This window comes from Condylura cristata, unplaced genomic scaffold (genome assembly GCF_000260355.1).
Source record: "Condylura cristata isolate star-nosed mole 26May11 unplaced genomic scaffold, ConCri1.0 scaffold00020, whole genome shotgun sequence".
NCBI classification, from domain to species: domain Eukaryota; kingdom Metazoa; phylum Chordata; class Mammalia; order Eulipotyphla; family Talpidae; genus Condylura; species Condylura cristata.
This window is the reverse complement of record NW_004567121.1, coordinates 2,427,242-2,443,265: the sequence shown is the minus strand read 5'-3', so window position 1 is coordinate 2,443,265 and position 16,024 is coordinate 2,427,242. Positions and strand designations below refer to the sequence as shown.

General features: G+C 51.2%; 1 protein-coding gene across 1 annotated transcript in view; it reads right to left on the bottom strand.

Moving 5' to 3' along the window:
* Positions 1-952: 952 nt before the first annotated feature.
* Positions 953-16,024, bottom strand: part of KCNIP3 (Kv channel interacting protein 3, calsenilin) — a 28,945-nt gene continuing 13,873 nt past the window's right edge. Inside the window, exons 2-8 of the mRNA XM_004686122.2 lie at positions 10,209-10,333; positions 9,723-9,792; positions 9,391-9,461; positions 4,785-4,892; positions 4,043-4,147; positions 3,348-3,410; positions 953-2,980 (exon numbers count right to left, since the gene is read on the bottom strand). Of these exons, the coding sequence (XP_004686179.1) occupies positions 2,933-2,980; positions 3,348-3,410; positions 4,043-4,147; positions 4,785-4,892; positions 9,391-9,461; positions 9,723-9,792; positions 10,209-10,333 (590 nt within the window). The 3' untranslated portion in view covers positions 953-2,932. The remainder of the gene's footprint in view (positions 2,981-3,347; positions 3,411-4,042; positions 4,148-4,784; positions 4,893-9,390; positions 9,462-9,722; positions 9,793-10,208; positions 10,334-16,024) is intronic.

The following is a 16,024-nucleotide window of genomic DNA, read 5'->3' as shown; positions in this document are numbered from 1 at the left end:
CTCTCACTCCCTCCTCTCCCCTCCTCTTCCCTCCTCTCCTCCTGTCCTCAGCTCTAGAATCAGCTTTCAAGGATTAATTTTTTTTTTAGTTTTATATGACCCTTTGTTTAGTTTCTCTATATTTCACGTACAAGTGACACATTCCATCATTTGTCTTTCTTCTTCTGACTTATTTCACTCATACTTCCTTCCAGCTCCATCCATGTCGCCTCTAATGGTGTGACTTGTCTTTTTGATGGCCAAGTAGTATTCCACCATGTATAAATAAATACCACATCTTCTTTATCCACTCCTCTGTTTCTGGTCATTTAGGCTGTCTCCATATCTTAACTATTGTACATAGCACTACTCTGAACATGGCAGTGTCTTTGTATTCTTTGGATAGATAAGTAGGAGTGGAATTGCTAGATCACACAGGAGATCTATTTTTTAATATTTTGAGAAAACTCCATATTGTTTTCCATAGGGATTGAAACAGTCTACATTCCCATCAACAGTACAACAGGATTCCTTTTTTCTAGTTCCTCCCTACCATAAGCCTCACCAAGCTTACACTTTTGAAAATAAAACCAGAAAAGGAAGATGTCTTTGGGCAAAGTCTGCTGCTTCCCTGTGACCTGAACCTTTCAACCAAGGGGACATGCAGAAATGACCTGGACCTGGTGAGAAATACAACCTGGAAATGAAATATAAACAGCACCTCAAGGAGTCACTTGCTTTCCAACTCTGCACAGAGGCCGCAGCACTAGAGCTTCTTGAGAAGGCCACCCAACCGTGGGATCTGTTCCCCACTCTGCCTTTGGTGACACCGCGCTGGAAGCATGAAATCGCCTGTGGAAACTGGCAAATGCTACAACGAGGCAATGTTCTCCAGTTGCCAGCACAGAGCGCTGGGCAGGTGCCATGACTACAGCAGCAGGGGTGGAGGGCCTGGACCAGAATTCAGCCGGGACAAAGCCAACAAGAGTCCCTCTTCTTTGTCAACTTTATTTTATTAAAATATATAGGACTGAATACCAGTGGGTGATGAGAACAGGAACCACCCTCCCAGGCCAGCCGCAAGGGAGACGCTTCTGCCATGCAGACATGCGGCCAGTCTGCGTCCCGGGGCGGGTGATGGGCCCCCGCGGGTTGGACAAGCAGCCCGTCTGGCCTGTGGACAAGGGGGCAGGACATGGCAGAGAATCTCCCTATGGCCTTGGCCCCTTAGAAGCCGAGCTACACCAGCTGGGAGAGCTGGGCGGGGAAGTGGGGGAGAAGATCCCTGAGCCAGGGAAAGCTGATGCCCTCCTGAAAGAGGGGACAGGGACCCCCAAGTCAGACTGAAGATGGGGTGTCAGTGCAACTCCGATGGGGGGACCCAGGTGAGTGCAAAGAGTCCCCATGGCCGAGGCAAGCCCATCTCCACGGCCTCCACCCTCCTGCCTTTCCTCAAGGGCCCTGCTCACCCCGGGCCGGGCCTGGGCAGAGACGGGTGGCAGACGATGGAATGTATCATGTGGGAATGTTCCTCGGAAGGGCCTGTGCTGCCTGGGACTGGTTCCCTCTTGGGGAGGCCTGGGTGGAGGGAGCAGCATTCTGGCCCTCCCGGAGGCCTCTGTTGACCCTGGGCCCTCACTGCTGGCTCCTGGCTGCAGGCTGATACGGGCCTTTATCCCCAGAGCAGAACCAATCTAAGCGGAGCCCCGGGGTTTGTGCTTTTGAATGTTGGTGAGCTGGGCTGGGCTGGGGCTGGGCTTTGAGCCCCCGATGCTCTGAGGTACAGAACTGCACTCCCAATTCTTTGTGGGCTGTCCATACAGGGACTGCTGGGCCACCAAGATGGCGTTATCTCAAAACAGCAGTGTTCCTTGGCGCCCCTCATGAGTTGCATTCTGAGCTTGTGCTTTTTTGTCTGGAGTTGGGGTGAGCCTATGCAGAGGGGCCCACGCTGTTTTGGGAGGGGAGGCTCAGTGAAATGCTGGGCCAAGGGAAGCGAGCGCAGAGCACGAGGGATGGGAGGACCCCTTCCCAGGTCTATGCCACCTGCTCTCCACGCAGCCAGTCCCTGAACCAGCCTTGGCCTTTCCTTAGGACCTGTGATGGCCTTGGGAGGGGGGAGCAGTCTAGTGCTTGAGGGGTGCAACCCCACTCCCTGCATCCCCACCGAGTGAGAGGCTGGGACAAGCCACAGCTCCTCCCTCCCAGTGGAGGGGGTAGAGAGATAGTTTTCCTCCCATCAAGAATCCCAATCCCCAAACTTGAGAGGCTCTTCCCGGGCTAGAGGGGCATGGAGCCCCGTGGCCTTACACCACCAGAGCTGGCCCTGCCCCCTGGCATGGCAGGCATCCTGGGCCCCAGGGAAACATTTCCAGGAAGCTCCACCTGTTTCCTACTGCAAACTCCCTTGGCCCCCAACTGCGCCTCCAGCATGATGGGAGTGTGGTCAGTGGGTAGGGAATGACGGAGCGGGGGGACAAGGCGGTCAGAGAGGCCCCAGAACCTGGCCCAGATGTGTCTGAAAGGGGGTGGCAGGGGAGGCGCGGGGGCTCTCACAAGCTGAGCCTTTGTTCTGTAGACTGGACTGTCCTTTAAGAGGCAGGGGGCTTGACACTGTGCTGCCCGCAGGGCCTGCAGACATTGCACTGGCAGCCCCACCCCAGAGGCAGGCTTGCCCTGCTGGCCTGGACGAGCAGTGGTGGAAGGGGGGGCTCTTGTCGCCAGGACCCAGCTCCCAGCCCACTCAGTCCCTCCCTGAACTCTGTTCCCCTCTACCAGCCCAGAGTGGTGGTGATGGTGGTCGTGGTGATGGGTGTGTGTGTGTGTCTGGAGCAAACTGTTCACTTTTTGCAAATATATTAGAAAAAAGTTTCTCATGGAGGCTACTCCTGGCAGGATTGAGGTTTCTTTGGGGCCAGAGGTGGCAATGCCACTTAGAGATCCCCCACATGTCCTAGATGACATTCTCGAACAGCTGCATGGAGCTCATGATGTTCTCATCCTGCATGGAGAGAAGGACCAGAGGCTTGGTCAGGCCCTAGGTGGGCCAGTGGGGTAGGGTCCAATCCAATCCCCCCTGAGCAGATTCTCGCTGGGGACACGGAGCCCTGCAATGGTGACTCTGTGTCACAGGTGGATGGGCACAGCCTTCTTCAGACCACAGCCTGATATAAGCCTGCCTCATCCATTACTGATGGATGAGCCTCCCGGGTGCAGGCTGGGCAGCAGGAGACAGCTCTGGGAGAGACGGGCTGCTGAGGCTGGTCGAGGACTACTGTCCTGTTCCTACTCTGGGGCCTGCTGGTGGGGAGGGGCCAGGGACTGCCAGGTGCAGGACATGGGTGGTCTCGACTCCCAGTGTCGCCTACCTTCTGACAGGTCTCCAGGAACTCATCAATGGTCACCACCCCGTCCTGATTTCGGTCCATTTTCTGTAATCCAAGCAACATCCTCAGTGAGTCTCCCACCAGGCAGTGCCCCTATCCAGGCCCGAAAAGATGGCAGTGGGTGATGGGTTCCCTCCACCCTGACCTGTCCCCTCTGTCTCCTACTTGGATCCAGGCCACATAAAGCACCTCCCCAGCTGCCTCCAACCCAGAGCTGACCTTTCTGGCATCTTCCAGTGTGCCCCTACCCCCAGCGGCTTCTGGGATGGCCTCCTGGGCTTACGCTCCCCAGGACGCATCCCATGCTCATCCCACGGCAGATGGAGCAACTGAGGTACAAGAGGGCTACAGAGCAAAATCACCCAACCCCATTTCTCGCACACAGTGTCCCCGGGGGGGTTGAAATGCTCTTCGAAGCACCAGGACACTGGCCCAGGGGAGTCAGCCGTCTTGGAATCCGTGATCCCGCTTGCCTGAGATTAGCTTCATGGATCAGAGAATAGGGGTGCTCTTTATGCGCCTGCTCAGGATCCTGCAAGCAGCCGGGTGGAAGATGCACGTTGAACCTCCTCATGAAGGGACTCGGAGGGGGCTGTGGTTTGCTCTGAGTTGCCCAGGAGCAGAAGCCCTTTCCTCTTCCAGCTATCCTCCCCTCACTGCCTGATCGGAGCGCTCACCTGGAAGAACCTCTCCACATGCTCCAGAGGTGCGTCCTCCCGCAGGATGGGGTAGGTGTGGCGGCCCATCATGTCATAGATGGACTTCATGATGGCCAGCATCTCCTGGGGGCCAGAGGGGCTGGCATGAGCTTAGCTGCAAGGATGTGGGGGGCGGGTGCAAGGGTCTGAGGGGAAGGAGCTGAGTCAATGGAAAGAGGGCACCCCCAATTCCAGGGTCATGGTGAGTCAGTGGGAGGGGCCCGCGAGCTAGAGAGTGGACTTGCCCCCCTCAGGTACGTCCCACAAGAGCTTGACTCCAAGAGAAGCTGGAGACAGATTTTTACATGCAATCTCCAAAAACTGAAACCATAACAACTACTTCATATACCAAAAAAATGTTTAGGTCAAACAAAACCTGACTGTGGGTCAGGACCCCCTCTGTGCCCCTTCTTAAAGGCCCTCACTACCCCTCTCCACTTGTGCCAGCCAAGGCCCAGCCCAAGCTCTCCTGTTAGATGACCCCAGGATGTGCAAACAAGTGGGAGGCAGGTGGTGAGGGGCATAAGCCCCACGTTTCCCGCTTCCCGCACCCAGGTGTCTAGGGCTGAACCCCGAGGGGATGATGGCTGCTCTCCCAGGGCCAGGCTGCAGCCACATCCCTGCGCTGGGGCCGCAGGAGAGAGGAGGAGCGGAGAGAAGTTGGGGCTGTGGAGAAGCGGCTTGAGGGCCGCTGGGCGTCCCTCCCCTCAGCCAACCCTACCTCTTTGGTGATGTAACCATCCTTGTTGATGTCGTAGAGGTTAAAGGCCCACTTAAGCTTCTCGTGGACTGTTCCCCGAAGAAGGATAGAGAGGCCGACCACAAAGTCCTGTGGGGGAAGGAGGATGGGAGTGGCGAGCCCACGCCTAGTTTGTTTCCAGTTGGCCGTGTGGCTTCCCCTGAAACTCACAGACCTCTAGATGAGGGGCCTCCGTGACAGATCGGCAGGCCGCGTCCATCAGGTGGGCCAGCGTGAGCGCGCATGTGCGTGTGTGTGGGCGTGTGTATGTGTGTGGTGGGGGCGGCATGGTTACTGGGAGTGATCTCAAAAAAAGACACTCAATCTTTGGTGTTGTAGATCTGTTGCGCCTAGTAAAGAAGACCTGGGGTGCTCTGTAAGATAGGGGGGTGCTCTACATTCAGTTTAACCAAGTACCTGCATGTCAAGGTGCTGGAAAATTTGATCTTAAAATCCAAGCTAAAAGTACTCAACCCTGGGCCATGACATTCAGTGCATTGCCATCACTTCTGAAGTGTTCCAGGTAACTTCTTGCTAATGTGATAAGACACGCATGATCACCTAGCCTGCATGTGGGAACTTCTGCTGTTTTGACATGGCAGAAAGCAGGTCTCTGTCACTGCCCCAGGTTTGAAGGACAAGCCCTTCCTGCCCCATGGGGGTCCTGCCCCGACCCCCTCCTGGAGGAGTGGGGGAGGAGGGCAGCAGACTGAAGAAGGCCAGTGTCTGTACCAAGAGGCTCAGCCCCCACTCAAATTTTAGATTTTCTGGGTCTGAGAGACGTCTAAGAGAAACAGAGAAAAACAATTTGGAAAAATATAAATTACTCCAGGAATCCTGCATCCCTAAAATAAGAATAGAATGGTATAAAAAAGAAACACTTGAGGACAAGAAAGCACTATTGGGAATTAACAACAAGAAAGCAAAATGACAGACTCAGAAGTGGGGTTGGAAGAGCAAGTGGAATCTTCTGGAAAGAAGCAGAAAAGGCAAAGAGCTGGAAAATAGAGAAAAGAAAACAATGAGAGACCCATTCCAGAGAGACCAACCCCGAATAGCAGATGTTCCAGGAAGAATCAAAGGAAATGAAGAAAATCACGTCAACGAAGCAATGAAAGAATTCCCAGCATGGAGGGCTGGCGTTCAGGTCAGCTGCGTCTAGCACAGTATTAGGGAACAGCCGCAAGGCAGATATGATAATGGCATTTCCAAAACTGGAATGCAAAGGAGGAATCTTTCCGACAGAAAAACCAAACCGAACCCAACAAACCACATTGGTCACACGAGGTCAGGAATCAGCGTTTTCCCTTTGCCAGCAACACTGAAGACAAGCGGTCAGTGGGCAGCTGCCACCATTTGGAAGAGGAGCAACTTCCCAGCACGGCTCTGTTCACATGCAGTAGGTCCAGCAAGCATGAGGACAGGAGGAAGACACCCACAGGCTCAAAAGTTACCTCCCAGGGACTCGTTGGCAGGAAGCTACTGGAAGACATGTGCTTGGAAAGAGAGTAAAGTAAGAAAGAGGAAGAGGAGGAAGCCTCGAACCAGGAGGGCCAGACCACGAGCGAGGGGATGAGGTCTCCAGAGGACAGTCCGTCCTGATGGCGACAGAATCAGTTGAAGGGGAAGTATCCATTCCACGACTGGTGGAGGTCTGTGGTTGAATTACGGATGAAATCACAGCGATTGAGCAAATGAAAAATCAGAACACTTGTTACCTGTAGGCAAAATACAAATGAATGCAGGAACAGAAAGCACAGTCAGAGTTTACCCAAGGCTCAGCTGGGAATCAAATTTGCATGATGGGGTAAACTGAGAGTCCTGGCTCATTTGAATCCTACAGTTCTTCAGAAAGCCAAGATATGCGCAATGGGTGTGTGTGTGAGACCCAAGCGCCCGCAGAGGGAGCCGGTAGGCAGCCTCTAAAACTGGACTCTCAGAAAGGAGCACAGAAGCGGGCATTGGGTGACACAGGACAATCAGCAGAACGAAGAGAAGGCGGTGGCCTCCACAAGCCTGGCAGGTGGTTAGCTGCTGTTTTTTCCAAAGTACACCCTGTAAATCTATTGCTCTCCTTCAGTTATATGTGTGCACAGTGAAGACAATGAGAACATGTGAGGAGAAACAAGAGCTTGAGAACTGATAATCACTGAAGGGTGTGCGTGAGTCATGAAAGCGAAGTGTCAAAGCATCCCTGAAATCATGTCACCCCTCTTCCCTGGGGGCCAACTGACTTTCCCAGTGGGGTCAAAGGCAAGGAGTTCTGTTCTGGGCAACAGGAACTGTAGTCCTATGAATGCCCCTTCTTGGGTGTGCAGAGCATTCTCCCCCATCCAGCATGGCAGCTGTGACGCTCTGCCACACTGAAGGGTGTCCCCTTCCCCTGTCCCATAGGGGCATGCGATGTAGTTCTGATGGCACTAGGTGAAAGGTGGGTGGGAATGTCCTATTCAAGGCCACTGTGTCCTCCACAGCACACAGATGTCCAGCCAGCTGGGTCTGACCACAGACAGCACAGTTCCAGGAGAGCATTGTTATAACTCTTTGCTCTTAACTCTTGTGTGGACAAAGCCTGTCACACACCCACAACCCCTGGAGGCCGGGGGGGGGGTGCTCCAGGGAGGGGGTTCTTCAGTAATACAGCAACACAAGGAAGTCTTGGTTCTAGGCTGAGCTGCCCCAGACTGCACACGGGGGAGCCCAGAACAGCAGAGCCTGAGCTGAGCCAGCAGGGATGAGTGGAGGGGATGATGGGGCCCTGGGGTGGAGGGGAGCATTCCTCAGGTGACTGCTGTCACACAGACTTGGCCAGACATAAGGAGCCACCCCTGCAGGGGGTGGGGGAGAGGCAGCCTCACCTTCCTCCAGACAAACCCCTGGAGAGCGGGGCCAACACCCCCTGCAGCTCGCCTGAGCGGGGCGACTTTGTCCCGAGTGCTTGTCTCTCAAGAACACACAAAAAAAGGACTGCAATTGTTGTAGACCAACCTGACTGGCTTAAGGTGCACTGAAAGGTGCTGTCTGAAGAAGTGAGCAGGACTGAGAGTCCCCCCACCATGGACCCTTTCTGTCAGCGGGGATCCCAACCCAGGATCAGGCCCTGCTGGGTGGGAGGCCCTGGGGAGAGCTGTGCCTGCCCCCTCCCTGGTAAAGCCTTCTTGGAGCAGAGCACCTAAGACGGCCCTCAAGGAAAACAAGCACCCACACAAAAGCAAAGGAATGAATTCCACATTCTCAGAGGCACATGGAGGACAGGTTCAAAGAAAGGGCCTAGCAGAGAGGCTTGGGCACCAGCACCCCCCAACTCAGTCCTGATGCAATCCCCACAAGGACTGTGCTCTTGCTCGGACCACCAATGCCCTCCCTAGAGGAGAGAGAGAGAGGTGATATCTGCTACAAGCAAGGCTCCTGATTCCACCTGATTTCTGGTCCAGAAAAACCATCCAGCAAAGCCCTGGCTGGGTCATTACCCTAGTTCCTCCTCACACTTGATCCCCAGAAGTCTCAGGTGCCGCTTAAAGGACACACAAGAAAATGGTCACCCGGGGAGGCTGGAGACAACTCTCCCTGGCCTCTCCTTTGCACTGACTGAACTTTTGCTGTCCGCAGGGACTACTGCAAACAAAGACGAAAACACCGTCGTTCGCATACCGGTGTGGGCTGAGGAGGTGGGGCCTGGTGGTGGCCCAGCACACGTGGCCGGCTGGTCTGAGGGTCAGTGGGCAGGCTGGCGGCCGCATGAAACACATGAAACAGCCGGAGCAGCATTACCGCGAGTTATTATTACACCGGCTTGGTGTGGGGGCCCTCTGCGGGGCCGGCCAAGGCTCCGCAGCTTTCCTGTCAGCGCCCTTGGCCCTGGAAGCCGCGCGGGGGTGGTTATCGATCAAGCCCGGCTCTCAGCAAGGTTTTCCTCTTCGAAGAGGTTTCAGCTTTTCGCCTGCAGCTATTTTTAGGGGCTTGGGCTCCACAGATGGGGCCTCTATCAAATGATCCCCTGTGGCCAGGCCTGGGTAGAGCCCACAGTGCAGCCTGCACAGAGCCCCGGCAGGGAGGGGGGAGCAGCTGCTCTTCCTTGACAAGGACCAACGACCAGGCTGTCCTCACAGTGTCCAGCGAGGGTGCCCCTGGAGTCCACTCAGGCTGGGGAGCCACCCCCCCGTGTTCTGGCGGGGCAGGGCATTCTAGGCCTAGGTGTCTGGACCCTGCCAGCAACACAGACCTCTGTGCCAGACCTTGCCCTCTTCTCAATATAAACTCACATGGGTCCCTGCCACCTCAGTGGGCCTGAGAAGCTCCCCTGGCTGGGTGGGGTTGGAACAGAAGAAAAGGCCAAGCTTAGGGCAGCCAGACAGCGAAATCAAATTTCCCTGACTTCACAGTCAGGCCCAGGGCCAGCCAAGCACAGGCCATTCATCCCCCCAGGGATATGCTGGACCATTTACCATCAGGATCATGTCTGAGTCTCTGGAAAGCACCACGATGACGGTGAAGGTGCACCAGAGCAGGAAGACCCCACAACCTCACCCCCCCACCCCCATCATGCAAGCTGCAGGGGAGAGGACAGAACAGGTCACCAGGGACCTACCTCGAAGTGGATGGCCCCATTCCCATCAGCGTCGAAGGCATTGAAGAGGAAGTGGGCGTAGGTGGTGGCATCTGGGGATAGCAAGGGTGAGGGTTGTTGGGGCTCCTGGACCCCCCAGGTAGCCCCACCAGGTACCAGCTGCGTTCTGGGCTGGAGTTTGTCTTTCCAACAGGACAGAGGCAGGACCATGTCTCCAGAAGACGAGGCATGGTTGGAAGGGTAGGGGTGCAGGTGAGGGGGCCCTCCCTATTAAAGGGACACCCACCCTCTGCAGAGCTGGTGTAGGGATGAAGTGGGGGCCTTGGAAAGAAGTCAGGGGGCCATGGACTCACCTCCCTGAGGGAAGAACTGTGAGTAAATGAGTTTGAAGGTGTCTTCATCCACCAGGCCTGTGGGACACTCCTGCAGCAGGAAGTCACTCCTCTCAGCAACCTCTGCCTCCCAGCCCCACACCCCGACGCCTCAGGGCTTGTTTTCCCTCCCCCTAGGCCCATCCCATCTCTCTCCTCTGCTGGGCAAATCCTGTAGGTGGGGCAGAGTGTGTCGGGTGGGAGAAGAGAGGCCCAGTCCCTTTATGCCAGGCAGGAGCCTCCACACACATGTCCCTGCACCAGCAGCAAGCCCCCCTGTACCAGGGAGCTTCAGATACTGACTCTGGGTTGTGGCTCCCAGACACCACCCCCCACCCCACCACAGCTGTTCCACAAAATATGAGGCTCCTTGATGCTCTGGAGAAGATTCCAGGTCTCCCTCTTTCCTGGAGCCCAGACTGGGCGGGGAGGGTCAGGGTCCCTCCCAAGAGAATGGGGAGCACTCACATTCTTGAAGCCCCTGTAGAGGGACTGCAGCTCCTTTTTGGTGAATTTGGTCTGTGCTTGCAGCTGGTCCAGTCCCTCTGGTTGGTGACGTACTGTGGACAGCTCCAGCTCACTGTCGCTGCTGTCTGGAGGGAGACACAGATCCGAGAGGTGGGCACCCCTCTCCATCTAGCTCTAGTGTGGGCACCAGGGCATGAGGGTGTGAAAGGACCATGTGTGCCCACTCCAGCTGTGCAGGGCACAATGGCGGGGTAAAGTGGAACAGCACACCTTGAGCCATGCCTCATGGCCTCCCTCTTCCTCAAACAGAGCTGGCCCTTCCCACTCACCTCACCTTGAGCGTGTCGTGGGTGCCCACCCATCCACAGGGTGGGGTGAGGGGTAGAGGCTGGGCTTATCCTGGAGAAATGCTGAACCAAGAAAGCTGATGGAAAGGGAAAAGAGCAAGGCAGGCTAAATGGATCCTGGGTCTTTAAGACTGATGCCTGCCACCTCCTCCTAGCAGCCCTCCATGACTTCCCCCAACAACAAGGAAGGCACTTCTTTCGGCCCCTTATTGCCTGGTGCTTCTGCTGGGTGATATTTGGTATGGGGGTGTTACTCCCATTTGGACAGGTCAGGCCTTAGGGGTCCTAGAGCAGGACCTTTTAAGAACACATCAAAATGTTAACTAACCATGGCAACTTTGGGAGTGGGAAGAGGAGAAGGGATTCCAAGTGACCTTTACTTTTTTTTTTTTAAGATTTATTTATTTATGCATACAGAACTGGGGTACAGGCCAGAGGTGCAGGGGCAGTGAGAGGATTCACCAGAGACAGATTGAGGAGCAGAACAGGCTGACCAACGAAGTACACTGCTGAGGAGAACAGTGGGCGGGTCAGGAGAGGTCTGCCATGCCATGTGGTCACCTCCGGGGTGGTGATCGAACTCATGCTGAAGTAGCTTTAGCTTCTTAGCGCTGTGCTTTAACCCGCTGCGCCACCAGGGAGGGCCCGTGACCTTTACTTTTTTATAATTTTTCTTTTTCTGTCTTCCTAATTTTGCTTGGTGGCACGCATCACTTTTGTAATACAGTAAGTCCCCGTTTCATCTTGTGGCTAGGTTCTTGGAAATAGAGACTTTAGGCCTACAGAGAGGCCTGGTCCATGAATAGCAGATTATTTTCTCTTCAATGTTATAATGAAACAATATTGCTTAGAGGACTTGCTATATAAAATAAAGCTAGGCACTGAATATCTACTCCTTGCTGAAGAACATAATCGGGTAATTATAGAACTTTCCACAGAAATGGGAAGCGAAATGCCTGTTGACTGTCCCCTCCCTAAGCTCCCCTCTGCCTGGGGAGCTTTCACACCTGTGAAAGGTGAGTCCCTGGTGATCTGCAGAGCCTTTGCTGGCACCACCACGCGGGGCAAGCTGGGAGGCGGCTTCTCTGCCCTGCCCACCCGGTGCCCCCCGAGTCGGGCACAGAGCACTGCTAACCTGAGTCTGCCGAGCCCTGGGCTAGGACTGCTTCGTGCCTGGGTCTCTCCTTAGGCGCTGCCCACTCACTGACCTCAGTGCCCTGAGCACCGCCAGCAGTCAGCCTCTGTTGCCTTGGTCCACATGCACGCTGTCTCCAGTAGCTATTTCACATCTCCCTCTCTTTAAACTTCCAGACCCTCCTCCCTCCTCCTCACCATCGGCTGCTCCCCACTTCACCGATAAAACGGAAACCACAGGAGAATGTCCCCAAGTTCCGATCACCACACCTGCCACCTACCTGCATGACTTCCTCTGCTCCTCAGAGAGTGCGCCATCCTGCCCCTGGTGGGACCCTCCACTTGGCAGAGACCCTCTCACCCACTCAAGCGTGGGGCTGCCACAGTTCCCCTCTCTCCTCATCATCTTGCTTCCCGCCTTCCTGGACGACTCCCATCGCCATATGGAAAACACTGACAATCCTCCCTCAGGTTAAGTATACGCAGACCTTGCAAACCAACAACTCCACTCCAGGTAAACGTCACAAACAGAATCTTATCCAAGGGGAACTGTGCACAGATGCTTGTGGCGAACGGAGTTAATGGGGGAACTGGAGGCGTCCTAGGGACCCATCACAAGCAGGATGGGTGGGCACAATATGGGAGATGCACATCAAGGAGAAATGTGCAGCGGATTAGAGGCGCCCACAGCAGCATGGATGGATGTTAAAAATAAGATGCTCGATGAGAGGCACACATGTTAGACTGAATAAAACAGCAAGACCCAACTAAATGCTACTTATAAAAAGGATCCTTTTAATAAAAGGCACAGACAGATTTGGACAAAGGATAAAGAGACCTGGTATGACTATATTAATAATAAAAAATATAGTAGGGAGGACAATCATTTTAGTGATATAAAGGATCAGTGATTGGCCCTCCCTGGTGGCGCAGCGGGTTAAAGCACAGCACTAAGAAGCTTAAGCCACTTCCGCATGGGTTCGATCCCTGCCTGCCCTGGAGGGGACCACATGGTGTGGCAGACCTCTCCTGACCCGCCCACTGCTCCCCTCAGCAGTGTACTTTGATCATCTGCCGGTTCTGCTCCCCACTCTGTCCCTGGTGAGCCTCTCACCCTCCGCATCTCTGGCTTATACTCTAGTTCTGTATGAATAAATAAATAAATCTTAAAAAAAAAAAAGGACCAGTGATTTAGTGATATAAGGATTAATTCATTAAGAAAATGGAATAATCTGTTATACAACATGGTAACAACTTTAAAATAGTTGAAGTGGAAAAAATTCAAAACTAAGGGGAAAAGAAGATAAATCACAGTCATATTTGAAGATTTAAATATCATTTCCCAGTAAATGATAGGTATAAAGGTAAGAAAAATTGAAAAACACTATCAATTTATTTGACCCAATTAATATTTGTAGAACATTATGTCCAACAACTCTGTAATACATATTCCTTTCAAAAGTAAATCCTGTGGTTACCAAGATATGCCAGATGCTGGAACATAAAACAAGACTCTGATTTTAATGGAACTAACTTAAAATCCAAGGCACCAAGATATTCAGAAAATATCAAATATTTGGAAATGAAGCAACATATTTCTACTTAAGCTGTAATACAGAGGAGAAATTACAAGAGCGTTTTGAAGTGTTTTGTATTAAATGATAATGAAAGCATAGCATAACAAACTTTTCTGAGTGCAGGTTAAGCTCTGTTTAGAGGAAAATTTACAGCTTTAAATTCTTTTGTTAACAAAGATGGGTCTTGGCCCTCCCTGGTGGCGCAGCGGGTTAAAGCACTGCACTAAGAAGCTTAAGCCACTTCCGCATGTGTTCGATCCCCGCCTGCCCCGAGGAGACCACATGGCGCAGCAGACCTCTCCTGACCCGCCCGCTGCTCCCCTCATCAGTGTACTTCGTCGATCTGCTCCCCGCTCTGTCCCTGGTGAATCCTCTCACCCTCCGCATCTCTGGCCTGTACCCCAGTTCTGTATGAATAAATAAATCTTTTTTAAAAAATGGGTCTCTAGTCAATGATATGAGCTTCTAGAGCAAAGCTTTTCACAATCTAGATAAACTCAAAGTTATTAGAAGAAAAACGAAAATAAATGTAAAAGTCAATGAAAAATTAAAGCTATCAGAGAACAATCAACAAAGTCATTAAAAAACCCAACAGAGGGCCCTCCCTCGTGGCGCAGCGGGTTAAAGCGCAGCATTGAGAATCTAAAGCCACTTCCGTATGAGTTCGATTCCCGCCTGCCCCGGAGGTGACCGCATGGCGTGGCAAACCTCTCCTGACCCGCCCGCTGCTCCCCTCAGCAGTGTACTTCGTCCATTTGCCTGTTCTGCTCCCCACTCTGTCTTTGGTGAAGCCTCTCACAGCCCCTGAGCCTCTGGCCTGTACCCCAGTTCTGTATGCATAAATAAATAAACCTTAAAAAAAAAAAAAAACCAACAGACAAGTCATAGGCTGGAAAAATCTACCCGGAGAATGTGTGTTTGGCAAAAACATTCAGTTCTAGATATAAAATGAACACCTACTGATCAATTAGAATAAAATACCTCAATTTTCTAAATAGGAAAAAACTGAAAATACAAGGTCAATACATACAGGAGCAGACACTTGAGGGCATTAATCATAAAGAAATGCAAGTATTCTGATGCAACATACCCAGTGGCCTATCATTTCAAAAATTGTTGAAGGAAAGTATCTGTTAACCTAAAATTCTAGAATCCAGTGCTAATATCTTTCAAAAAGAATGGTCAAATAAAGGCATTTTCAAATCAATGAATGCTACAGAATTTGTCACCAGCAAAGTCCCACTGCAAGAAATGTCGCAATAAATACTTCGAATGAAGGGAAATGATATCTAATGGAAACCAAGATTTGCAGGAAAATAACAAGATACTAGCAGAAGTAATTTGAACTAAACACATATGAAAATGTTACCTATCAAAATTTATGAATGCAGCTAGTTCTTAAGGGATACTTAAAGTATTAAATGCCTATTTTAGAAATGATAAAAATATTTTAAATAAATATAAGATTCCACCTCAAGAAACTAGAAATTGTACAGCAAGTATTGCTAAGGCATGCTGAAGAAAGGAAAAAGATAAAAGCAGAAATCAATGAAACCAAAAAACCAGTAGAGAACATTAATGAAATGGAAAGTTCTTTGAAAACTTCAATAAAATTGATAAAACTCCAGTAGGTATGTAAGAGAAAGAGCGAGCAGGGTCCTCCCTGATGGTGCAACAGGTTAAAGCACAACACCATAAAGCTTGCAGCAGCCACTTCACTGGAGTTCGAGCCCTGGCCCCGGAGGTGACCCACATGGCACAGCAGATCTCTCCTTCCTGACCCACCCACTGCTCTCCTCAGCAGTGTACTTTGTCAATCTGCCTGTTCAGCTCCCTGCTGGTGAACCCTCTCACCACTCCTACACCTCTGGCTTGTACCCCAGTTCTCTATGCGTAAATAAATAAATCTTTAAAAACCCAGTTCTCTATGTGTAAATAAATAAATCTTAAAAAAAAAATAGAAAAAGAAAGAGCAAAGGCACAGGTTATCTATGTCAAGAATGAAACGATAAACTCCACAGACCTTTAGTGGGTAAGGAGGAAACATCATGAACATCATAAACACAAATTCAATAACTTGAATAAATGGGACCAATTACTCCAAAATCACAAAACAAACCACTAATGAAAAACATAATCTGAACAGGCCTAGCCAATATTCCTTATGAATATAGATACAAAGAAATTCTTAACAAAACATTAGTAAATACAAAGTATTAATGCTTAAAGAGAATAACACACCATGACAAGTGGGTTTTTTCTGGAATGCTAGGTTGATTCAATGTTTAAAAATAAGTCAATTTATTCTGCCATGTTAATAGTCTAAAGAAGAAAAAAAAATATGATCATATCAACTTATGTGAAAGAGCTGTTAGACAAAATTCAATATCCATTATAATAAAAACTCTCCATAAATTAGGAATTCACCTTGGTAAAGCCATTTACAAAAATAACCCCTATAGTTAACACTTACTGGTGAGAGCCTGAGTGTCTTCCTCAGAGATTGAAAACAAAGACTATCTGTTCTTTCCTCTTCTAGTCAACATCATACCAAAAGTCCTAGTGAGTGTAATAAGAGGGAGAAAAGTAAAAATACAGGAATAAGGCAAGACAAAGCATATAGATTAGATTAGAAAGAAAAAAAAAAACAACTATCCATGTTCTCAGATGACATGATTATCTATGCAGGTAATTTCAAGGAATCCTCTTCACAAGATACAAGGTCACACACAAAAGTCACAATCTAGAGACCTTCAAT